Genomic DNA, 24,979 nt, shown 5'->3' on the forward strand with positions numbered 1-24,979 from the left:
CCCATACTCAAGACTGGTGCCTTCTCAGTAAGAAATATTAAGTTACCCTTAAATTAGACCACAAGGAACCTCGAAACTTTGTAAGTAAGACCATTAAAGAAGTCTGAACGGGGCTTTTCAAACCATGTTCCTATAACCCTTTGCCGAAGGGGGAAACCAAGCTTTCCACTTAAATTGGAGCACCTCAACTGCTATCAAGTTAATATAGTGTTGGGATTCCTTCTTCTTAAGGTTTCCTTTGAAAAACGAATCCTGCAGCTTTAATCAACTATTCCAGTATTTANTCCTATCAGCAAAATTCATCCCTCCCACCCCCCATACACACACCAACTAGATGCTCCTCACTGCCACAAAATAATACCCACACAAATGCAACTGTAAGGTAGGGGTTTGGGTTGATCTAGTCAATCTGGTCTTATTTTGCCTTCAAGGCCAGTTTTGTCTGGGAAGGACTAGTGTACTACTGCATAGAAAGCTGCAAGTAAGTGCCTTTCATTGGACCACCCCTGGGAAAGCGAGTGCATGTGCAGAGTTAATGTGAAATGGGGAGTATGACCTGAACCTCGGTACCATTATTCATTCTTCACTGTCCCTTTTCACATCATTATAAAATAAAATAATTTGAAAGCATCCAGAGAACATTTTTTGATTGCCAGTTTAAAAGCAATTTATATACAATGCCCCCTTTAAAAAGCAAATTATACACCAAAACATTCTGGAATTCCACATGCTAAGAGGAGATTTTGCCCAGTGCTTTTCTTCTGCATTCATTGGCATTCTAGTGAATCCTTTTCAAACTTTTACCTCTTATAAATTCCTAATTTCTGTATCTTTCTATTTTCAGCATCATGAAGAACTATTAGCAAATCACTTAAGGTTGCTGTAAATAAGCCTTAAAGTGATTTGCCTGAGAGCCAGTAGTTGGAATAATCAGTTTTTTCCTTTTATTTGTTTTGCATTGTAGGTTCAGTGACCCATAGATGATGACGACCAGGGAAATATTTACATATTGAAAAAGTTAAGATAGTCCCTTTCAATACCCCTTTAATCCAAGCATTTGTCAAGTGAAATCTATTTTGGATACTTGTCCTTATTCTGCTATTGAAATGAAGGTTCTATATATTCTTATACAGAGTATATGCACAGAAAAAAGTCTGGATAGGTTCAGTGTGAAGATACATCATCCAAAACTTGGAAATAAGGCAAAAGGATGACTGCATGCCCTTTTAATGTCATATTAAAGCATTGTCTGACAGGCTTACTAAAGAATTATTGAACTCTCTAAAACATGATTCTCAAAGTCTAGCCCCCAAACCATCAGCATCACCTGGGAACTAGTTAGAAATGCAACTTCTGGGCCGAGCCCGTGGCACACTCGGGAGAGTGCGGCGCTGGGAGCGCAGCAGCGCTCCCGCCACGGGTTCGGATCCTCTGTAGGGAAGACCGGTGCGCTCACAGCGCTCACTGGCTGAGCACGGTGCAGCCGGTCTCAAAAAGGACAAAAAAAAAAAAAAAAAAAAAAAAGAGAAATGCAACTTCTCAGGCCCCACCCCAGACCTGTTAATAGGAAACTCAGAGGTGGGGCCCAGCAATCTGTGTTTTAGCAAGTCTTCCAGCTGCTGCTTTTTTTCTTTTTTTGGCAACTGGCCAGTACAGGGCTTGAACCCTGGACCTTGGTATTATCAGCACCGTGCTCTAACCAACTGGGCTAACTGGTCAGCTCCCAGCTGCTTCTGATACAGCTAAAGTTCGAGAACTACTGCTCTATCTAGAGCAGTGTACCTTCTTTTTTTTATTATTATTTTTTTATTTTTTAAAAGATGACTGGTAAGGGGATCTTAACCCATGACTTGGTGTTGTCAGCACCAGGCTCAGCCAGTGAGCTAACCGGCCATCCCTATATGGGATCCGAACCCGTGGCCTTGGTGTTATCAGCACCACACTCTCCCGAGTGAGCCATGGGCCAGCCCAGTGTGTACCTTCTTTTGACTTACTATTTATTTTTAACTAGGGCCTCAGCTTTATGAAATTGCATGTTAATTGTAGATTTTGCCTGTAAAAAATACAGATGATTTCTTCAAATAGAAAAGATTAGCCCCAAAAGTTACAGTTTTATTGTCCTATAGATGTTAACTAGTTTCATCTTTAACTTAAACTTATTTTAGCATACCTGTATTCCTCAGATTCTCCTTTGAACCATCTTTACTTTCTGCTTGTTCCCTAATTAATGAGTTAAATACATCCTAACACATGTTTACTCGATATATGTATGAAAGACCTGTTTTTAATTTTTTTTAAACTATATTTTGAAAATAGTGAAAATAGCCGTCTTCCAGGGGATAGGAAGGGCTCTCACTGTTTCTTTTGAAACTTCTATATTGTTTATTTTATTTTAAAATATTTTTAAATAGTTTTGTTATCCAAAAGAAAGAAAGAAAGAAAAGTAAACAATTTCCCCCAAAAAGTCTGAAATGTGCTGCCTAGAAAATCTATCACTAAGGTAATAGTCTTATTTTGGAGAGTGCAAGTGATATTGAGAAAGCAGTGGAATTATAACCTGCTTCTCGTCCTGTGAGATTTGGCTGTTGTTGCCTTGGCTACCCGCATTCAGAGCCACCTGTATAGTACCTAGATAGGGACCAAAGACACTATGAACCCCATAAAGCTCCTCCTAGAGGCTTTGAAACATATTTTTTATGGGGACTCTTTTCCAAAGAGAGGGGATTAACTCTTTTCTTTCATTAAGTGACCCTTTAGGTTGGATTTCTTGATGACTCAGAACATGAGATTTGCTGCTTCTTTTTTCTTTTTCCTTTTTTTTTTTTCTGGTGTTCAGAAGGCACATAGAACAGTGTCTGGCCCATAGTATGCATTATGTGCTAGCTACTACTACTATTGTCTGTAAAAGGGGCTAGTAATAATGCCTACATTGTAAGGTTATAATGACTAAATGGTGCATATGAAATGCTTAGCACTTGGTAGTTAGCCCATAGTAGGTACTCAAATGTTAAGTATTTATTACACCTTAATAATAAACTAATAATATTAATAAATAATGATCATAGTATGGAGATGTAAAAAAAATTTTTAGTCACACATAGAATATAGACATCTCCAATGTAAATAGGTGCTTGTTTTATCTTGTTATCGAATACTTGAGCTGCTTCTAGTCCTAAATTCTGTGTGAGTAGAAACAACAATTGTGGGAAAGTGACATAGAAACTAAACCAGAATTTGGAATTGCTTCACTGTTTTACCAGCTTTTTTGCAATAGTAAACAAGAATGCCTTATAATTATACCACTGTCTTTTGCATGTGAACCTTTCTTCTGATTTAATAGGAACCTTGGGAAACATCTGAACCAATTAGCAATTTTAGGAATGTTAGTTCTGTTATAGGGTTCCTATCTGATTATCCAGTTTCCCACAGCTGCCTTATGGGCTTGTCCCTTGTTTTGAAATTTGCTACATTGATCATATCTGCTGTGCAATTAGGAGGCCTTTGGTATGTTTGGGGAACGAAGTCTATGAGGATGACCATTGGCTCTAGGGGAATAGGCTCAAATAATATGTCTGTCCACACTTGATATAGGCACATTTGGTCCTGGGGTGCTTGATGAGAACCTTAATGGACTCGACACCCTTTTTCTCTCCACCTTTGTGCAATAATGGTACTTAGACTGCATTTAGAGACCTAACGGCCCCATTATTTTGAAGGCAGTCCGAGAAATGTCCTAATGAGTATAAAACTTTCATTTTGTAAGTTTTCTTGGTGGAGAGGTATTTAATTATATTTCACCATAGTAATGAGGTGCCTTTTAACTATGGAATGTCTACTATTACCAGAGTACTCCATATTGTACAAGATTTCCAATTAATCAGTTACTACTGTGGTGGATGGGTGTGTTTTAATAAAAATTTATTAAACCTATGTGATATCATTGTAGATGCTGTTTGGAATAAATTACATGCACATAGAGGCAGTTCTTCAAACTTAGAACCTGACTTTTTATCTAGGGCTAGTCCATATGTAAGTTAATTATTTCTCTTGTCTAATAACCTATGGCCATGTATTTTAAAGAAAGTTTACAGACATAAAAAATAAAATAATAAGGGCCGAGCCCGTGGCACACTCGGGAGAGTGCGGCACTGGGAGCGCAGCGGCGTTCCCGCCACGGGTTCAGATCCTATATAGGAATGGCCGGTGCAGCGGGAGCGCCGCCGCGCTCCCAAGCGGTGCACTGTAGCAGTGCGCCACCGGGCTGGCCCCTACAGTGTGTCAATTTTTAAAAAGATAAGCATTATACTTTAACAAGAATAAAACAAAATTTTAAAAAAGATATTGAAATTGCCAAAGTTCATGGACCCCCACGGTCTCTGACTTCACCATAAATTTAATTTATTTGATCTGTCGACCCTGCTTTAAGACACATGGTGGAGAATTAAGCACTCCCTGCTATAAACAAATTCAAAATGTGAAATAGGTGGAAATAATAAAACTAAGAGCTCTTAACAAAGGCGTCATAATATTGATTCTTAAAGTAGCAAGAATTTAAAAGTATCCAGTTTGTAACAAAGATGCCAAACATTGTATGCGTAATTGGGTCACATAAAGTTTGATATACCAGTATCCTGGACTTCTGGTTGCTGAGCTAACTGTATAAATTAGGTTGTATGTTGAATCCCCCTGCCCCACCCCCATTTGTTCTTACAAATTGAGGGGGAGAGCACAATTGATTTAACTTTTAGCATGTAAATTGTTGTCAATTTATTGTCCTACTTAGTTGTCAAGATATTTAAGTAACATGCTGAAATTAAGGCTTCTGTTCTGGGTGGGGAGTTTACTCCTTGGAGTAAGAAGTAGAGGAAAAGATTTTGGCTTTCTAAAAGGTGAAAATATTTGAGATGTAATTTTGTTAAGTCCCTACCTAAATTAATCCTTATGGATCTCTTATATTGATTTATCATTGTCATTGGCCTCAGCTTACCTTGCCTTGGAGAATTCAGAGAATAAGTAAATAGCGCTATTTTAGAGGTAGAGTGTGTCCTAGAGACTCGGAGAAAAAGAGATCCTAAGAATAGCCTTCTGTTCAATTTACTTATCTCTCAGACTACTCTAGGTCTTCGGCTTACCTAATTAATTAAGATTTAGGAAAGAACTTACTTAGCTTTGAAACACTCAGACCTTTTAAGGAATCTGACTTGTTTGTGTCAACTACTCAGAAGGAATGTATCTTCTGAATGTACCTAAACTTTGTTCCATGTAGATAGCAATTTTGTCAGATGTCTATGGCTCATTGATCTGGTATTAACTTCTATATTAATTTGCTTTAGCAATAATAGTAACAATACCAGGCACTGTTCTAAATGCATTACATGATTTAACTCATTTAATCCTCACAACCACTCTGTGAGGCAGGTGCTGTTATTATTTCATTTTATAGGTAAGGAAACAGACATCTGCAGGGCTGGTATCCACCCCAGCCAAGCAGGCTGGCTTCAGAGCCTGTGCTCTTAACCATAGTTCTTTATACGCTTATTGTGTTTTGGAATCCAGAATTTTTCAGATATTTTAGAATGGGAATACAATGTATATGCCTTTATAATATCTCTGGTGGAGTGTGGAATAGCACCCTGTAATCAAACATAATTTTACATCAATACATATGAATATTCACACTAAGCAGATTGAGTGAAGGTTATATACATAGCCTCATCATTTCAGGTCAAGTTTTGTCACCAAATGATTTTGAAAAACTTGGGTTTTCAGAACTCTGAGGATTTTGGCATTTCATGTAAGGGACTGAAGATCTGTACTATAAACAGCCTCTCACAGAGGCCTTCATCTATGGAGTGACCTTTGGGGGTGGAGCAGGAAAAGAAAATTGCACTGAATTCATATTTCTCATTTTTAAAAACCAAAATAGCTTTGCTTTTCTCTAAGCACAAGGAGCAAGTAATCACTTTTTGCAAAGTTCACCCAATATAGAAAGTTTTTTGTAATGAAGAAAATAAAGTCATCTTTGATCTTTTTTTTTTTTAATCTGTAATTTGACCATTCAGAGAGATCAACTGTTATTGATCCTCTGGATTTTCTTTTCTGTGTGTGAACACATATAGTAAAAATAGATTATTTTAAGTGGGCTCAATTTGCCTATATTCAAATTCTGTGTCACTAACTGAATGTGTGACCTTGGGAAAATTAATCACTCTGTGCCTCGGTTTCTTTATCTACACTTGGGGGTGATGATAGTGCCCATCTGGGAGGGGTTTTATAAGGATTAAGTGAATTAATTACATGCAAAACACTTAGAACAGTGCCAGGAGCATAGTGCCCATCAATTTAGCTATTATTTCATGTTTTGTCACTTGCTACATTCAGTTTTCACTTACAGAGTATGGACAATGTCCTAAGATAATAAAAGTAGAGCCACATAACTTTTTTTTTTGTCCTTTTTGAGACCGGCCGCACCGCGCTCAGCCAGTGAGCACTGTGAGCGCACCGGTCATCCTTATATGGGATCCGAACCCGCGGTGGGAGCACTGCTGTGCTCCCAGCGCCTCACTCTCCCGAGTGCGCCACGGGCTCGGCCTGAGAGCCACATAACTTTTAATGGTCACATAGTATTCTTTATTGAAATTCCTTGATTTATGTAAGGGATTTACATAAATCCCTTACTCCCTGAAAGTGAGTATCCCTGTATCTATTTCTTTTTTTCATTTGCCCAGCTATCTCATTAGATTAATCCCTAGAAATGGAATCACTGACTCACAGTGTGTACAATTTTAAAATTTTGATACAGATTGCCCAATTTACACTAAAATTGTATTTTTGCTTGTTTCCATGTATAGCTGTTTTGGGGGACCTTGGTCTGCTGCTTTACTTATATGCTTGATTTTAAAAGCCAGGATTTCGGGGCCGGCCCGGTGGCACACTGCTACAGTGCGCTGCTTGGGAGCGTGGTGGCGCTCCTGCCGAGGGTTCGGATCCCACATACAGACCGGTTCCCACTCACTGGCTGAGCGAGGTGCGGGCGCAACACCGAGGGTTACGATCCCGTTGCCGGTCCCGGTCCGGTACGGGCGCGACACTGAGGGTTGCGATCCGTTGCCGGACACGACAAAAAGGAAAAAATAAATAAATAAATAAATAAAAGCCAGGATTTCCAGTGTCTCAAATCCAAATCCACATTTTAGTCTTGAAGGTTTAAGTTACCATTCTGCAGAAGTCTCTTATATATTTTCTTTTTTTCCAACTTTCACAGTACTTATGATTTCCAAGTTAGGGGCAAGAACTTGTCCCTAACAAGCTTTGTTTGGTATTTCACAAATTAAATTATTTTGGAGTGACAGTATTGTTTTAACTATATCATTATACTAGTTAGGCTTTTTAGTCAGGCTAGGAGGCTTCCCCTTAGGGAGGCAAGAGTTTTTAACTAGAAGCAACAAGACTGTATGAAGGATAGCAGGTCATGAGTAATTCCCTTAGTCACAATTCCTGTGGGATATGAGGGTAGAGAGAACTAACTCATGGAATATCTCCACCAATGTCTCAGCACCGCTGATTGATATGAGAACTGTCCCTAAAGAAGACTCATTTCCATGGTCAGATCCTGTCTGTATATGTGTCTGTTCTTTTTTTTTTTTTTCCTTTTTGTCTTTTTTCGTGACCAGTAACGGGATTGCAACCCTCGGTGTCATGCCCTCACCATGCTCAACCAGTGAGCGGACGTACTCACCCTCTAAAAATTGGTAAGCCACAAAGATAAGCTCTTTTAAATCTGGAAAAAAAAGGTTTTATTTTTATTTTTTTTAAAGATGACCAGTAAGGGGATCTTATCCCTTGACTTGGTGTTGTCAGCACCACGCTCAGCCAGTGAGCTAACCGGCCATCCCTATATAGGGATCCGAACCCATTGCCTTGGTGTTATCAGCACCACACTCTCCCAAGTGAGCCATGGGCCAGCCCTGAAAAAAAAAGGTTTTAAATCAGTGGATTCTTGATCTTTTTTGTGTCAAGAATCCCTGTGAGAATTTGATGAAAAACTATGGATACTTTTCCAGGGGTGTGTGGGAGGAAGTACATATACACAGATTTTTTGTCTACAGTTTCAGAGGGTTTATAGGACCCCCTTAGAACCCTCAATTAAGAACCCTTTTCCCAAAGAGAAAAAATAGAAGAGATTTATTCCTCTTCCAAGAATGAATGAGCCAGTTGAAGAACAGGGAGCTCTTCAGCTTTGGCTACTAATTCCACAGGATCCAGATGATTTCTTTCTCCCTGCTATGTCACCAAGACTGACTCCCATTTGTTTTTCAAACATGTCTTTTGTTTGTTTTTTGGCAGGTGGCCAGTACAGGGAACTGAACCCCTGACCTTGGTGTTAACAAGGCCGTGCTCTAACCAACTGAGCTAACCAGCCAGGCCTGTGTCTTTTTTAAGTGACAGAAAACCCCCTGTTCTTTGCAGTGAAATACTTAGCATGTGGTTCTTGGCAGCTGCGACTGATCATTACCGTATAGAGAAGTGGCAGGTGATGCTCCTTCAGCAAACCAGCCTGAAGCAGCCAAGAAACCACGATCTTGTCCCTTGTCATCATCTCATCTGTCTACCTCCAAACCATCCACATTGAGAACTTGAAAGTGAATATAACTTTAAGCAAGTTTGTAGGAAAGGCATAAATACTTTATGTCATTTTCCATTTATTCTCCTAACTGAAGGTGATAGGATTGACTTTTTAAATGGATGCCAACTTACTGTTTTTCACCTTTAACGTGTAAGATCAGTTGACTTCTTTGCTTCCTCCTGTCATTTTACATTAGGTGGAACTGCATTGTGACAACCCATGGGCCACCTCCCATGGCTGGCCATTCCTCCTGCGTGATAGATGATAAAATGATTGTCTTTGGAGGTTCTTTAGGATCCCGGCAAATGTAAGTATATTTGGTTTGCTTTATATTAACCTGAAGGTAACTATTCCTGAGAATAACAGGTCAGAAAAGTGAGTAAGTCAGGGTCAATATTACAGAGCAGGGTTCTAATTAATCCAATTAGTTATCTCACTCTAGCATTTTGTTCTTGGGTTCCCTAGTTACCTACCAATAAGTTGAAAAACTTGCTCCATAAAAGCACGGTTACGTAGAATCTCTTTTTATTTGATATGCAGTTCTGTTCAGTGGGATCAAATTCTGATGGAGCCTCTACCTTGTCTGCCGTACCGTGCCTCCAGAAGGCCACCTTCCAAGAAGCAGAGTGCCTTTACTTGCTCTACCCAGCTCGTGTCCTTTTGGGCTTTAGAGAAGGAGAAGTAGATTGACAGGACTGGTTGAAATTGTGGACTCTTCAAATGGGATGGGTTGGGGGAGTGGATAAGAACAAGAAAACTGTGTCACACTTCTGTGAGGCGGTTCTCCCCACCCACTGTCCTCTCTACCTCTGGCTATAACTGGCCAGCTGAGGCCAGAATCAAGAGCCAAAGCAATCCTTCTGTATTACTGTTTATCTGATTCGGCAGTAGCAGCAGTAGTAGTCATTTCCCTTGTGCTCTAAAATGGGGATTGATGAGCTTTCAGAAATAAAACCATTCCAGATGCAACCCTGTCCTCTCTTAGAGTACTCTACATATTTTAAAACAGTTGTGAAGAGAGACCATAGGAGCTTTCCTCCAGTCGAGCAGGTTTAGGATTTAAGGTATTGGAGCTATTAGTCCTGTATTCCTGTGTGTGAATAAATGACTTTAGAGAGGTGTCCATAAAATAGAGACTGCCATCCAGGAGTCTGTCCTTGCCATGCTGGTCCCTTGAGAGTTGGAGATTCTGAATTGTCCTTGATAAAAGCAGCTTTCATTAGCCATTGTGAAATTACTTTTTCTAGCCAGAATCAATAAAGCTTTTAAGCCCTGGACAATGATGTGAATCTTTTTTTCTTCTTTTTTGAATCATTTTTTCTCTTCCCTGTGATTTTTGCTTTTGAAAGACTATAGCTTGACCAGTAGGTATTTCCTGCTATTACCAATTAACTTTTACTTTAAGTACTAGTGTGTGACTACAGGCATGACTCAAATGTGGCCTTATGGGTCAGTGGAAAGAGCAAAGGTTTGGAGGTCTCAAGATGACTACTAGGGAAAGTAGGGGAAGAAAAATATAGTTTATGTGCTAACTATGAGCATGGCACTTTGCTAATACAGGCATGACTCAAATGTGGCCTTATGGGTCAGTGGAAAGAGCAAAGGTTTGGAGGTCTCGATGACTACTAGGGAAAGTAGGGGAAGAAAAATATAGTTTATGTGCTAACTATGAGCATGGCACTTTGCTAAACATCTTTATAAAGGTAACTTCATTTACACCAGCTCTTTAGAGTACTAGCAGTATTTCCATTTATAGATAAGGAAACCAGAGATAGAGAAAATTAAATGACTTGTTTAGGCTGCGGAGCTGGGATTCAACAGTCCTTCTGGTTGTGAAGCCCCTGAACTCAGAGTAGGCTATATTTGAAGCCTCCTCCAGACCAAACAGTGTGTGTAAAAGTGAAAATGGTACACGTTCACCAGGTGGGTGCAGGCAAGTAGAACTTCCCAACCACCGTTGTGGACCCTGAGAGCTCTCTCATCCTTCTGTCCTTATCTCACAGGAGCAATGATGTCTGGGTCCTTGACCTTGAGCAGTGGGCGTGGTCCAAGCCAAACATCTCCGGTCCCAGTCCTCATCCTCGAGGTGGCCAATCTCAGGTGCTCAGGAATTAAAATAACTATTCAGAAAACACTGTAGCATCTTTCAGTTAGGACGGGAGAGGTAGGAGGGAGTCAGGTAAGATGCCAGTGTGTGTGAAGCCAAAGACAATTTATGGTTCTTTTTTGCTAGTATTTATTTTTCACCTTCTAATGGGTCATATTATTTATAGTGGCTTTATATTATGCCTCTTCCCAAAGCATTTACTTTGCTGTTTCGTTTCTCAAGAGAACCTACATTTTATGTGGTTGACACTCTCATGTTTATATTTGATCAATAAAGAATGTATCCATTTGGATAGATCATCATGATCACAGGGTTCAGAATTGACATGGTTTTGGGAGAATGGAGAGCTTATGATAACTAGAACACTCTCATTTGCAAGCTGGGTAGGCTGTTTTCAGATACCTACGTCTTTGTAAGTTTATTTTAAATTTCTTCCCCTCCCCAGATTGTCATAGATGATGCAACTATCTTAATCCTTGGAGGGTGTGGCGGTCCCAATGCTGTGAGTATTGCTTGTGTGGCATTCCCGTGCACCTTCTGCTGAGTGTTCAAAACCTGCTTCCCCTGAATTTCATTTAAGGAATGCCTTTTACACCCTGGGTATATAGCCCTCGTATTTTCTGGCATTTTTTCCCACTCTCTTTTGGATTTGGAAGATGCTTTTTGTGTGTGTGTGTGTGGGTGGCCGGTACAGGGATCCGAACCCTTGGTGTTATCAGCACTGCACTCTAACCAACTGGGCTAGCCAGCCAGCCCTATATCCATATTCTTTTTATTCCCACTTCCTCTTTAGGCTATAAGGTTTTTTGCTGCTGTCGTTTTTTCAAAGGGGAAGGGGCAGTGGGAGATAAAAGCAGGTTGATAACTGCTAAAATCCACATGGAATTTATTTAAGGATGCAGATTCAGAAAGTTATGGATATGTATCATTTACCCTCTCCCCTGCCCCCCAGTACATGCACATATAAAACCATGAGCAAGATCCAGAACCACTTACAGTTGATTCATGGGTCTCAAGCATGATTCCATGCACCAGGACAGTGGTAATATATATGAATGCATGTACAACTAAATAAATATAACTAAGGGTTTTGCTGTTCTTTCTGAAGAGCCCGTACGCGTTCTAGACCAGACAGCCCAGCTTCGAGACGGCAGCTCTGTGTGTGTGCGTTTTCTAACACATATCACATCTGAGTGGTGTTGTTGGTCCTTCTCTTACAGCTGTTCAAAGACGCTTGGTTGTTGCACATGCACTCAGGTCCCTGGGCCTGGCAGCCACTCAAGGTAGAACATGAAGACCATGGGGCCCCTGAACTGTGGTGCCATCCAGCTTGCCGGGTAAGCAGGGAACTGACAGGCCAGCAGGAAGAGAGATTCTAAATTGGAAAACCAAATTAATTTGTTGTATTTCAAAGGAAATTTGTACAGAAGTAGAAAACACCATGGTGTCACAAAAGAGGTAGACATTGACCGTAGCTCGTTTGGCATTTCTCACATGTATGAGCCACTAAATGGGAAAACTTATGTGGGTCCCACTATCCTTTAAGTCCCAGCTTTAAGCATCCCTTTGACTATCAAACTTTCCTTGGAGACCCTCAAACAAAAACAGATTTCTCCCTCCGCTCTACCCCTATTCTATAGACATAACCCTGATGATAACACATGTCACACTAAAGCAACAGTTGTTCCCCTGTTTGTCTCTCCTTCTAGCCTAGAGGGCAGATTATGTCATATTCATTTCTGTATCTCAGGTACCTACAAAATACCTAGCACATTCCGGATGCTCAGGATAAAATGTTCGATAGTTGAATGAATGATCAGATTTGTGGAACAGTCTGTGAGCGCAGGTCCTTTGTCTTCCAGGTGGGACAGTGCGTGGTAGTCTTCAGCCAGGCTCCTAGTGGGAGAGCCCCACTCAGCCCCAGTTTGAACTCTCGCCCATCACCTATTAGTGCCACTCCTCCAGCCCTGGTTCCTGAAACCCGAGAGTACCGCTCTCAGTCTCCAGTAAGGAGTATGGATGAAGCTCCTTGTGTTAACGGCCGCTGGGGAACACTGAGGCCCAGGGCTCAAAGGCAAACTCCCTCAGGTTCCCGGGAAGGGAGCCTTTCCCCAGCCAGAGGAGATGGCTCTCCAATCCTCAATGGTGGGAGTTTATCACCAGGAGCAGCAGCTGTCGGTGGCTCTTCCTTGGACAGCCCTGTACAGGCCATATCTCCGAGCACTCCATCTGCTGCTGAAGGATATGACCTAAAAATGGGACTTTCTTTGGCCCCCCGACGAGGTTCACTACCAGATCAGAAAGATCTGAGATTAGGATCAATAGATGTGAATTGGGATCTGAAACCTGCTTCTAGTAGCAATCATATGGATGGCGTGGACAACAGGACAGTTGGAGGAAGTTTGAGACACCCTCCTGAACAGACGAATGGTGTACATACCCCACCACACGTGGCCAGTGCTCTTGCAGGGGCCGTCTCCCCTGGTGCCCTGCGTCGGAGTCTGGAAGCCATCAAAGCAATATCATCCAAAGGCCCCTCAGCTTCTGCAGCACTAAGTCCTCCTCTTGGGTCTTCTCCAGGCTCCCCTGGGAGCCAGAGCCTGAGCAGTGGAGAAACAGTGCCCATCCCCCGCCCAGGGCCTGCCCAAGGAGATGGACATTCCTTACCTCCCATTGCCCGCCGACTAGGCCACCACCCTCCCCAGTCCCTAAATGTTGGCAAACCCCTGTACCAGAGTATGAACTGCAAGCCCATGCAGATGTACGTGCTGGACATTAAAGACACCAAGGAGAAGGGGCGGGTCAAATGGAAAGTATTTAATAGCAGTTCTGTGGTTGGACCTCCTGAAACCAGCCTGCATACAGTGGTACAAGGCAGGGGTGAACTCATTATATTTGGAGGACTCATGGACAAGAAACAGAATGTGAAGTACTATCCAAAAACAAATGCCTTGTACTTTGTGCGAGCAAAGAGATAATGTGTTCTAAACCCCTTTCCCTTTCTTTGGCTTTTAATTTGGAATTTTCCAGTGTGCGAGCATTTGGACTGAGAATTGGGAAAAAAACAAAATTGCTCCCATAAACCGAAATACCAGTTCCCAACCTAACTCACTCCAGGCTGGGATCAAGTCTCCATTAAGAAAAAAATTATATATATAAAAAAAAAAAAATATATATATATATATATATATATTATATAGCCAACTCTGTTTACAAAAAGGGAGAGATCTCCGTCCTGGTTCAGATAAAGTTGTTGCTGTGTTTTAGCAGAGGCTGTGCTGCCTTTTTCTACTTTGCTGGTAACTAGACCAAGAAGTTAGGCAACAGACTAACTAATATCAGTAACTTTCCAAAAGAAACTGAAGAGCCCCCTGTAAATCTTTATGTGGCCTTCTCAGAGTTAGAAAACAAAAGGGCATCTATAAGATGAAGAGGTAGAGATTTTTAGACTCATGTGCTTCAGGTGCTGGCCGGGTAAAAGTAACTTATGGAAAACTCTTCTTCCCCTTCTCTTAAAACCACAGAGGACCTGTGACAGCTGTGCAGAAATGCCCTCTGCCTGACCCCTTCTGCCCTTTATGACTAAGGAAAGTTACCCATCAAGGGATTTTGTTCCACATTTGTGTGCCAGGATCATCATGAAATAATGTGTATGCAGCCCACATCCATTCACCTAGTGTGTCCATTGATCTTTTGAGTACCCCATGTGTGTCTCAGAAAACATTTTGGTGTCTGATTATAGAATTTTCTGACAATTGTATTTGGTTGCAAGTTGCCAAAAACGGTTATCCGTTCTCCTTTTTCTTACCTTGGAATTTGGTCCTCGGAAACTGCCTTCTCCATTTATAGGCTGCTTTTTTCTTTTATTTTCTTTTCTCTTTTTTTGCATATGTAGATTTTTTAAGCCCTAAAACCTTTCTCACTTTCTGTTTCTTTTACAAAGCTCAGATGCCAAGAGAAATCAGATGTTCTTTAGAAATATTACTGGAACCCTTTCCCTGGTATTCTAAGATGCCAGTATTGTGAGAAATCTTTGAAGTATCAAAAGATACTGGTCCCCCCCCTCCCCACCCATGAGCTTCTCTTTCTTCCAAAGCACATTGGGTACACCCATCCATATCTGTAGAATGTGGAAATTGATGCTGGAAGGGAACCCCAATAACTGTCCCTTCCAGAAATGGCTTTGTCCCTTGTTTTGACATATATTCTTCTGTGTGGCTATTGACAGGTGATTGGGTTGAGTATCATGTATTTGACCTTGGTGATGCATGGCTGACCTTGGAAGCAACTCCATCCTTTGTGCTTATCTTAATCATGTGTCACCCAAACAGCACTTGGGTTTTTAGTTTCACTTCATTTCTGAGATAAGGCGTAACCAAGTAGAGCATTTCTTTGATCAGTACAGCAAGTTATAAGTTACTAGTCTCTAAACCATGGCCTTGGACATAGGAGATGTCAAAGTAAGTTTATTTCAAATGGCACGATTTAAAATGTGGATTTTTTTGTGCTTTCTTATCAGTGGAAAGAGGGTTTTTATTTTGCCTGTAGGATTTAAATTTCAAAACATTGTGTTTCCATACCCTCTCCTTTTTCTTTTTAGTGTTTCCCAGGCACAGGCCTGCTGCAGCTGGCCCTGGGTCCTGGCTTTCAGCCAGCACTGAGCAGTCTGTCCAATAAGTGTCTTCTCCTGTTACATCATGCCGAACCCTTTCCCCTAGCCATTAGCTTTTATGGTGTGGTCTTGGTGAGAAAGCCCCCTTGTGCCAAGCCCAGGAATGGGCCAGCTCACGGGGAAGGGTATGTATTCCAGAAACTGATCTACATGTTCCTTAGATGAGGAAACAACCATGTGCCTGCTTACTTTGGTATCCAGCTGCTCAAAGCTCTACACTTTGTTTTTCGGACTCTGGAGCAGTTCTTCCTTGGCAAAGACTGTTCGATCATGTGGGGTTCTTATTTACAAGGGAAAACTAGACCAGAAGATTAGCAACTTAGGCATTATTGCTGTTGCTGAACCGTTTTTATGACATTGCAGTTGTGCATGGACAGTGCCTCCAAACTCAGTTTTTATTTAAATATAAGTATTTTGGAAGCCTGAAAGTTCAAAATCTCAACTTTGTAATCTTTCCCTTTGTACTATGGCCTTCCTAAGCCAGTTGTTAACCTGTTGATTCCTTTTACTTTCCCCAAGTAGGCAGGCAACACAGTTGTTGATTCTCTTGGAAAGCATTTCAGTTCCTCTGAACTCTATGGCATCCGAGTAATGCCCACACTGCTCAGAACCAGACTGTCCATTTACAGCTCTTTAAGAAAAATCTCATCTGCATCCAGTGGTGTTGGCCTTGGTGGCTCCTGAGCATTGTGGGCATGTGCCTTGGGAAAGCAACTCAACACAGTCAAGGTGATTGTCTCCTCAGGCCCTGGGGAAGCCACATGTGGGGTGAAATTTCAGGTGTCTCAACTGAGGTGAGCACTTCCACAGCACTGTGGATGCTCCAGTCAGATTGGATTAACCACAACTCTGTTTTTGATGTGATACCAGTTTTGTCTTAAAATTCACTGAGAAAAAGGAGACTAGATTTTTTTTTAAACCCTCAGGAGCACCTAAAGCAAATATTTATCACTATTTAAGTATTTAAAATACATTTTGTTTCTACTTGAAGCTTTAACCCTTCCATTCCTGCAAGTGTGCCTTTGAGAATCCACATGTCATATTGACATCACCGGCCACATTGTTGACCTCGTAAGAATCTCTTCCTGACCTCTTGGACAGAGCTTCCTGTTCTCTCATTTTGCAGGTTACTCAGCAGAGAGGGTTCTGTTTTTTCGTTCATATTTCCACCCTTCTTCCTCACTTGGGTAGTGGGCTCTACTACCCCACCCTACCCCCACATTTTGGGAGCACAAATTAGTTGTCAAAACAAGCTTAAAATTCATTTTAAGGCAATATTGGGCTTACTCTCCTCCCAGCCCTCTGTGGATTGATTTGATTTAATGTTTGAGTTTTATAGTAAGAGCTGAAACCATGAACTATCCTAGGAACTGTGTTGGAACTCTTTAAAATAAAGAAAAGAAGAGGAGGAGGAAGAAAGAAAACCAATTTAAGAAGTCTTGACTATGGAGGACAGAAAACCACCAGCCAATGGAGAGCAAAGGGATGTTTCTCTTTCACTTTGTCTTCCTGGGTGTCCTTCTGCTTTGCTTTTTTCCCTCCCCTTAAAAGTGATATTCCTGGTTGGTTTGTCTGTCTGTCCTTGTCCTTGTGGTGATCCTGGCATGGTAATGTGCTCTGCTTTGCATTATCTGTGGTCTCTTACCAGTGCACAAGTCAGTGGGGAGGATCTGAACACACCCAGGGGCAAGGAAGCTGAACCTTGAGGCCTGTGTCCTGTGCAGGCTCCCCATGAACCACAGAAGGTGTGTTCTGCATGGTCACCAGTAAGTGGCTCCCTCTCGCCACGTTCATTGTCAAATGAGAGTGAACCTTAGGTATTGGCTCCCGTGTACTCTACTCGCTCCGCTCCTCTCCCACCAACCAGGGTTCACGTCAGTGCACACTCATTGTGCCCTGGCGAAGCTGGTGCTTGAGTGATGTTTCCCATACAACTCAGGGGTGCCAACTGGCTTACCCTGAGATTGTCATTTTAGGCACATAACAGTGTAGGAATGGGAATGGATTTCATTGATATTTAAATCTCTGTCGGTTTCAATTTTTGTTTTCCCCTGATACTTTTTAGCAATTTAACAAATAAAACAAAATGGACAGAATCGTCTGAACTGTTTTATTAGTTATAAATAAATAAATAAAAACTTGCTATAGTGGAAAGCAGTTGAGGTTGGAGATTGAAGTTAGAAGTGAGGAAGTTGTAAAGTGTTCCTTCTTTGGGAGGACTGTGTTTGTGGGGAGAGGAGGAGAGTTGCCCTTTCCCAGGGACCATTTAATAATAAAGCAGCCCTCTCTATCATGCTTGAAGGACTTGTTTTAGAGCCTCAGTAGCGTCCTGCAGTGGAGACCCAAGAGAGATGATGAGCTTGGAGTAGAGACCCAGGTGCCAGCACAACATCTGTGCCATCACTGGCCTCCTCAGCAAAGAATGAGAACACAGGGCCCCAGGGTCTTGAAGCAACATAGCAAATACTGGTTGGGAACACAGGCCCAAAGCCCCAGAGGCCTGTGGTTTAATCCTGCCTCCCGAACTTACTGCTTAACCTTGAATACAAGTTTCTTGATCTATAAATGCAGTTGCTTCTACCATATAAGATCATGAAGATTAACTGAAGTTGTGTATGAAGAATGCTAGTACAGTGCCTGGCACATCCTAAGCTGATGGCCGCTGCCTTCCCCTGCAGGCCCAGCACAGCACTCCCCAGCCAGGGTTTTTGTTTTTCCTGGATGCTAAAGGGCCAGAGGCCTGTGCACATTTGGATGCAGAATACAGGACCTAGCCAGGGAAGAGAAGGCAGTGCAGGAATCACTGACCCATACCATTACCCTGAGCCAGCTCCTCAGCCCGAGGCTTTGCCTCACATCACCCTTCCTCCAGGGAGCCTGACAAAGTTCCCTGGAAGTGGTGGGCTTTGAGCACCCTCGGGTCAAGGCAGGACAGGAGGCATTGCCTCAAAACCCAGCATGCTGGCCAGTGCAGAGTGCTGCCACACATGACTGGGGCTTATCCTTGCTTCTCTGTGCCTTTTTACCTCCCCCAAGCAGAGAAGAGCATCCCCCGCTATGGTCTGCCTTCTGCTATCAATGGCCATTGCTACTCCCTCTTCCTCCAATACTACCATTGACAAAATGCCCAGCCCAGCATTCTTGTGGATGCTTTGTGAAGTGGTTATTTCACCATTGCTGGAAGTGTTCGAACAAAGGCTGATCGCTTGCATGGGAGGGGATGACAGCTGATTTATGCATCAGATCATGAATGGGGGACCAAGGGACTCACTTGCTCTTCTGTGGACTCAAGAAAGGACTTAGAGGCACCATGATAAAGACATGGGCATGGGCTTTGGACCAGGACAGACCTAGGTTCAAAAGCTGGCTCTGTCACTTTGAGCTGGGGCAAGTCATCTCACCTCTTTGATCCTCAATTTTATTAGTAAAATGGCAATGATGACACCAGCCTCAGTCAGCAATTTAGGTGAATAGCCAAATGGGTGTGGTTCCCCAAAAGGCCACCTGGGGGCACCCTGTGAAAGGCTTTCAGTCCTGGTGATCCATCAGAAGCAGTCTTGAGAAGGAAACTGAGTGGACTTGCCCATCTCTCCCCTCCCTCTGGCAGTAAAGTCTGGGTGGCACCCCTTCCCTGGACTCTGTCTTGCTTCCAAGCACTATCCCCGGTGTGGCCTGCCTGCCTTCTCTGCCACAGCCCCCGGCTGTGGGAAAGTCTGTGTCTTCTCCACAGGGCTGGGCTCTGGGCCCAGACCCTGTCAGCATGCACAAAGCCAAGCTAACGTCTCAAGTAAATGCCTAAAAGTCTTAGCACAGCGTATTATTCCCCCACCAAGGAGCCTGTCTGTCTACCCGCCACAGGGAAGAGGAGGGCTGCCTTACCAGCAGAAGCCTGGGAGGAAGGAAGAAGCTGTTGGCCCAGGATGTGGGCTTTACCAGGCCAGGGAAGCCTGGAACTGACCTGGGGAATCATTGATTCTCAGCATCTACTGACTCCTGCTGCATGGGACACACAAATGACTCAAAAGAGGCCCATTCCCGGAGGAGCTCACAGCCTAATCAGAAACAAGAGTGATGTCAAATTGGCTGAAGGAATATGACAAATTCTGAGCTTCTAAGGTCAAAAGACACAGATATACAAAAAAAGCTACGAAGGAGATGGAGTCAGTAGAATCATCTGCAACCAACACAGCCCGCCAGGGGCAGGACAATTGTTCGGGAAGCCAGAGAGCTAAGAAGTTAGCCTTCTTATGTTGGTGGTTTAGTCCATTTATGCTGCTATAACAAAATACCGTAGACTGTAATTTATAAACAACAGAAATTTATTTCTTACAGTTCTGAAGGCTAGAAAGGTGCCAGCAGGTTTGATGTCTGGTGAGGGCCTAGTTTCTGCTTCTGAGATGGCATCTTGTGGCTGCTCCATCATGAACTCTGTGTCCTCAACATGGTGGAAGAGACAGGAGGGGCAAACTTGCCCCCTCAAGCCTTTTTATAAGCTTGCTAATCCCATTCATGAGGGCTCTGCTGTCGCGACCTAATCACCTCCTAAAAGACCCACCTCTTAATATTATCACACTGGTGATTAAGTTTCAGTGCATAAATTTTGGGAGACATTCAGGCCATAGCACTTGGCCTCATATTGCTACACTGTGGCAGGGACAGATGAGGATAGGGCCTTTCTGGGGGATCCCAGATGGACAAGATCTGGGCCTCACCTCTGGCAGGCAGCAATGCAGGATGTTGATAGGCCTACAAGCCTCAGACAGGAAAGACAGATTTCTCATGTTCCAGTTAGGATGCAAAAGGGCTGTGGGAGGCCCAGTATGCCCAGGGCAGCCAGTGGTCATGCTAATCCCATTCATGAGGGCTCTGCTGTCGCGACCTAATCACCTCCTAAAAGACCCACCTCTTAATATTATCACACTGGTGATTAAGTTTCAGTGCATAAATTTTGGGAGACATTCAGGCCATAGCACTTGGCCTCATATTGCTACACTGTGGCAGGGACAGATGAGGATAGGGCCTTTCTGGGGGATCCCAGATGGACAAGATCTGGGCCTCACCTCTGGCAGGCAGCAATGCAGGATGTTGATAGGCCTACAAGCCTCAGACAGGAAAGACACATTTCTCATGTTCCAGTTAGGATGCAAAAGGGCTGTGGGAGGCCCAGTATGCCCAGGGCAGCCAGTGGTCGGGCCTGAGAACAACGTAGAGTGACCTGTGTGGATCTGATGACCAGAGGTCATCCCTTCAGATAGAGCAGAGAAAGAAGCCCAAGACCAGAATCCGCGGTGGGAGGAGAGAACACTTGCAATAGAGACCAGCACAGATGAGGCCGTGGCAGAGGTATGGAAGAGAGTTCTCTCTGGAGCAGAAGGCCCACCGGAGATGGCATCCAAAGAGTGATGCCCCCTCCCCAGCCGTGCTTCCCTGGCATTTGGGTAAGACCCACCTGACACTGAACATGAGCCCCAAGGCTGGAGGAAGGGCAGATAAACAACGTTGAAGAGACTGAGTGTTGAAACTGTAGAGAATGAGAAATGCTGAAGTTAGGTTTATCAGGAAATACTGAATTAAATACTGTCTGCATCAGAATAGAAGCTCAGAGACAGATTAAAATGAGTCAGGGGAAATGCTGTTTCTTGCACACCTGAGTCTGTGATGGTAAAAATCTGTACTCACTCCAATTAGAAGGAAAGAAGTCAGATAGTGCCTGGGAACCCAGATGAGAGGGATTATGGCAAAAGCCAGAGGAGTGAGGAAAGGTTCCAGTAGAGGGGGCAGCCTGTGCCAAGGCACAGAGGTCTGAGGCATAGTAGCTGGCCCTTCCAGAACCTTCAGAAAGTCACTGTGACTGGAGGGGACAGCAGAACTAGAGAATGGACTGGAGAAAGGTAAGACAAGAGGCAGGGCCCAAGAACGGGGGTCCAGACCCAGGCAGTAACAATGAGGAGAGGACATCATCAAGTAATCGAGAAATGTATAGGGGGAAAACCTCAGCCTCTAGGGGATGATCAGGTCGGGGGGGGGAGGAAGCCGTATCTGGCCAGCACTCATTTCTGCGCTCAGCAGATACACAGTCCCTACCATCTGCCACGCATTGCCCCCGCCCTGTGGAGTTTGCATCTTAGCATTGGGGGTCGGGGAGAGGGACAGATGTGTAAACAACTGCGCAAGATCATTCCAGAGGGTGATGATACTATGAAGAAAATAAAAAATGGAGCGTGACAAAGTGTGACAGGGTTGGGCTCATCAGAGAAGGCATTTCTGAAGAGGCGACATTTCAGCTGAGACCTGAATGTAAAGAAGCCAACAAGGGGGACATGTGGGGGGAGAGGAACAGCCATGTGGAGGAACAGCCAGAACAAAGGCCCTGAGGCAGGTGTGAGTCTGACAAGTTCAAGGAAGAGAAGACAAGCCAGTGCAGCTGAAGGATGTGAGTGAGGGGAGAGTGGGCAGGTGGGCCTTGTGAGCCATGGTGAGGGAGGGGGATGGATGTCATTGTGGGTGCAGTGGGAAGTCATTAGAGGGTTTTAAGCAAGAGAGTGACACATGATGCTACCCAGGTCAAGGACACTGAGAGCAGCCACCTCTCAGTCTTTAGCTCGCCTGACACTGGACATTATTTACTCCATCAATACCCCCTTGCTGGAGACTTGCCCCATTGGCACCAGAGGCCCCAACTCCGCCAGGTCTGCTCTGCCTTAGACTCTGGCTACTTTATCTCAGCCTCTTTCACCTTCCTCTGCTTCTCCTGGGCCTAAACTTGTGGCTGGTATTGCATGGGTGGCATCCAGGCCTCTGCTCTCTGTCCACCTATATCTGGGGTGATCTCATCTATCTACACCCATTGCTTCAGGGTTGGTCCATCTGCTGCTGATAGCACTCAACTCTGCCCAGGCCATTCTCCTATGCTTTACACATCAACATCAGCTGTGTGTCCTCCTCAGGCAGCCCCCTGCCCAGCCCTCCCTCCCCCAGAGGCTCCTGCTCTGACCCCTCTGGCCTGCTCTTCCTCCTGTGCATTCCCTCCCAGTTAGGGGCACCATGTATCTAGTCACCTAGGAGTCATCTCACTTTCAGGTGAACTGAGGACTGAGAATTGGCCATTGAGCTTGGCAACAAGGTCGGTGCCTTTGCCCTGACTGGCTGTGGCTACAGCTTGGAGAATGGCGTGAAGGGGGTGAGCCTGGTAGAAGGACCAGGAGGCAGAGCAAGCATTTCAGGCTTGAGTGGATGAGGGGGGTATTTGTCAAATATCTGTGCCAGGCCAAGATGAGGGACAGGGGGTGGATGTTACTCTAGATGCCATGGGAAGCCATTACAGGGTTTTAAGCTTGGTGTCTTATCTGCCCCTGCCTCCACCCCCAGGATCTTCAGGCGGGGCTCTCCGTGCCTCATTCTCATTCACCTTCACTCCAGCTCAGGCTTGTGTGTGCCTGCCCACCTGGACCTCCCATCCACTCCTTCAGGCTGGTGACTGTGTCCCTGCCTCGAGGAATCCTCCACTGAAGGCCTTGTGGGGCCTTATCCAAGAGGTTCTCAATAAATACTTGTGGAGAGACTGAACCATGAAGAAATGAGTGGATTAGTCAGAGGGCTCTACACTAGCAGGGCCCTTAGGGAGATGGTCCACTTGCTTTGCCTGAGACCCTGAAAGGAAAAGCAACTTGCTTAGGGGGACATATAATTTAGTGGTCAAAGGGGCACAGGAGACTGGAACTCACTAGACCAAGATGGTTCGCAAGCATCCTTCTGAAAGACAATTCTGACCATGTCACCCCTAGGCCCCAATTGTTGGCTGGCTTCCTGTCCCCAGCAGCAGTGTTTATCCAAGTGAGGTCTATAGTCCCTGTTATGGACTGAACTGTGTTCCCCCAAATCCATATGTTAAAGCCCTAACCTAAAGGAGATAGGTCCTTTAAGGAAGTAATTAAGGTTAAATGAGATCATAAGGATAGAGTCTTAATCCAACAGGACTGGTGTCCTTATAAGAAGAGAATGGGACACCAGGAGAACGTGAGCAGAGAAGATGCCACGTGAGGATACAGTGAGAAGGTGGCTGTCTGCAAGCCAGGAAGAGAGACCTCACCAGAAACTAACCCTGCTGGCGATCTTGGACTTCCAGCCTCTAGAACTGTGAGAAAATAAAGTTTTGTTGTTTAAGCCCCCTAGTCTGTGGTACTCTCTTAGGGCAGCCCAAGGCGACTAATACCGACCCCAACTTCAGAACTTCCCAATGCTTGTGTTAAATGTGCAGGCTCACAGACCCACCCAGCCCCAGAGCAGAATGTCAGGGGGGTTGGAGGCCAATAATCCATGTTTTGAATAGGCTCCCAGATGAGGCTGATGCTGTCCAGATCCTCTCCACAAGCTCACTGAGGGCAATGAAGACTGATCCCCCTAACCCTCTGACCACTAGCTGCTCTGACCACCAGCCTACCTCTCTGTGCCCAAGAGGACTTCACATCTTCTCCAGCCTCCAGGTTAACTGGCAAGCTCCTTCTGCCAAGTTGCTTTGTTTTCTCACACCTTCACTGATCCCTCCACAAGCCAAACCAGGGCAGGGCTGGATGTGAAGTCTGGAAACCCAGTGATAATTCAAATCTGAGCCCTGCCACCAAGGCACTGCTGGGCCACGGAGAGAGCTCCGCACAACTGTGATAACTGTGATAAAGACGTGGTAAGAGCTGCAGGAAGGGAAATCATGTGACCTGGGAGTATGGGCAAGGGATTCGAGCTGCAGAATCCTGTAGGAGTGGTTATTCATTCTGAATTTCCGCCTAGCTGCAGTGTAAGCAAGCTGAGGGAAAGCACCCTGTCTTACACACCGTGGTCCCCTCCTTCCCCCCTTAGGCATAATGGGCCTCAACCATTTGTGGGTTTGTGGCCCTCTGGCTGCTTTCAGTGTCCCTAGGAACAGCCCTCCTAGTGACTGGGGCAAAGTTTTAAAAACACAAAGCCCATTTTGGCAAAACAGAGTACTTTAGAGTCAATCAGGTAACACTGGGTTCCAAGGCTAGTTTTCCCATTGACTAGCTGTGTAGTGTGACCTCAGACAAGTCGCATTGTGTCTCTGAGTTTCTTCATCTATAAAAGAAAAGACGAACAATACTATTTACACAGATTGTTTATAGAATTAAATGAAGTAACCACTGTAAAGTCCCCACTTTCTGTCCTTCAATAAAAGTTAACTCATTATTCCTTTCAAAACAGTGATTTGCCCTACTTGAAGGCAATGTGAGAAGATACTGGTAAAAATTAAATGCATTAGACAACCTCTCAATAATAACCCTCCTGCACCCTGGTCCAAGTAATGGGCTTTCACTGAGCACCCACCTTCTGGGTAACGGGCTGGGTGCCCAGTGTTGGAGCAGTGGAGAGGAGCTCACAGTCTCGGTGCTGACAAGTCAGCTCCTGGAGGGCAGGCACTTCCTGTTCGCATGGTATTCCCAGCACCTAGAACAGGCAGGGCCATAGGAGGTGCTCAGTAACTATTTGTTGAATGAATGAATAAATCATAAATGAATGACTGGAAGGTACAATCCAGGGGGCCTCTGACTCATTTTTAAGGTCT

The 24,979-nt window shown here is 44.1% G+C and overlaps 1 protein-coding gene across 1 annotated transcript; it reads left to right on the top strand.

The window, feature by feature from the left end:
• The first annotated feature begins 8,828 nt into the window (after nt 1-8,828).
• FBXO42 (F-box protein 42) lies at nt 8,829-14,493 on the top strand. Its single transcript, XM_008595063.1, has 5 exons — nt 8,829-8,933; nt 10,630-10,726; nt 11,179-11,235; nt 11,954-12,070; nt 12,596-14,493. Exons 1-5 carry the CDS (start codon nt 8,860-8,862, stop codon nt 13,709-13,711), a joined length of 1,461 nt encoding a protein of 486 aa, XP_008593285.1. The 5' UTR covers nt 8,829-8,859; the 3' UTR covers nt 13,712-14,493.
• Nucleotides 14,494-24,979: the final 10,486 nt, after the last annotated feature.

The sequence above is a fragment of the Galeopterus variegatus genome, unplaced genomic scaffold, assembly GCF_000696425.1.
Source record: "Galeopterus variegatus unplaced genomic scaffold, G_variegatus-3.0.2 Scaffold12257, whole genome shotgun sequence".
NCBI lineage: Eukaryota > Metazoa > Chordata > Mammalia > Dermoptera > Cynocephalidae > Galeopterus > Galeopterus variegatus.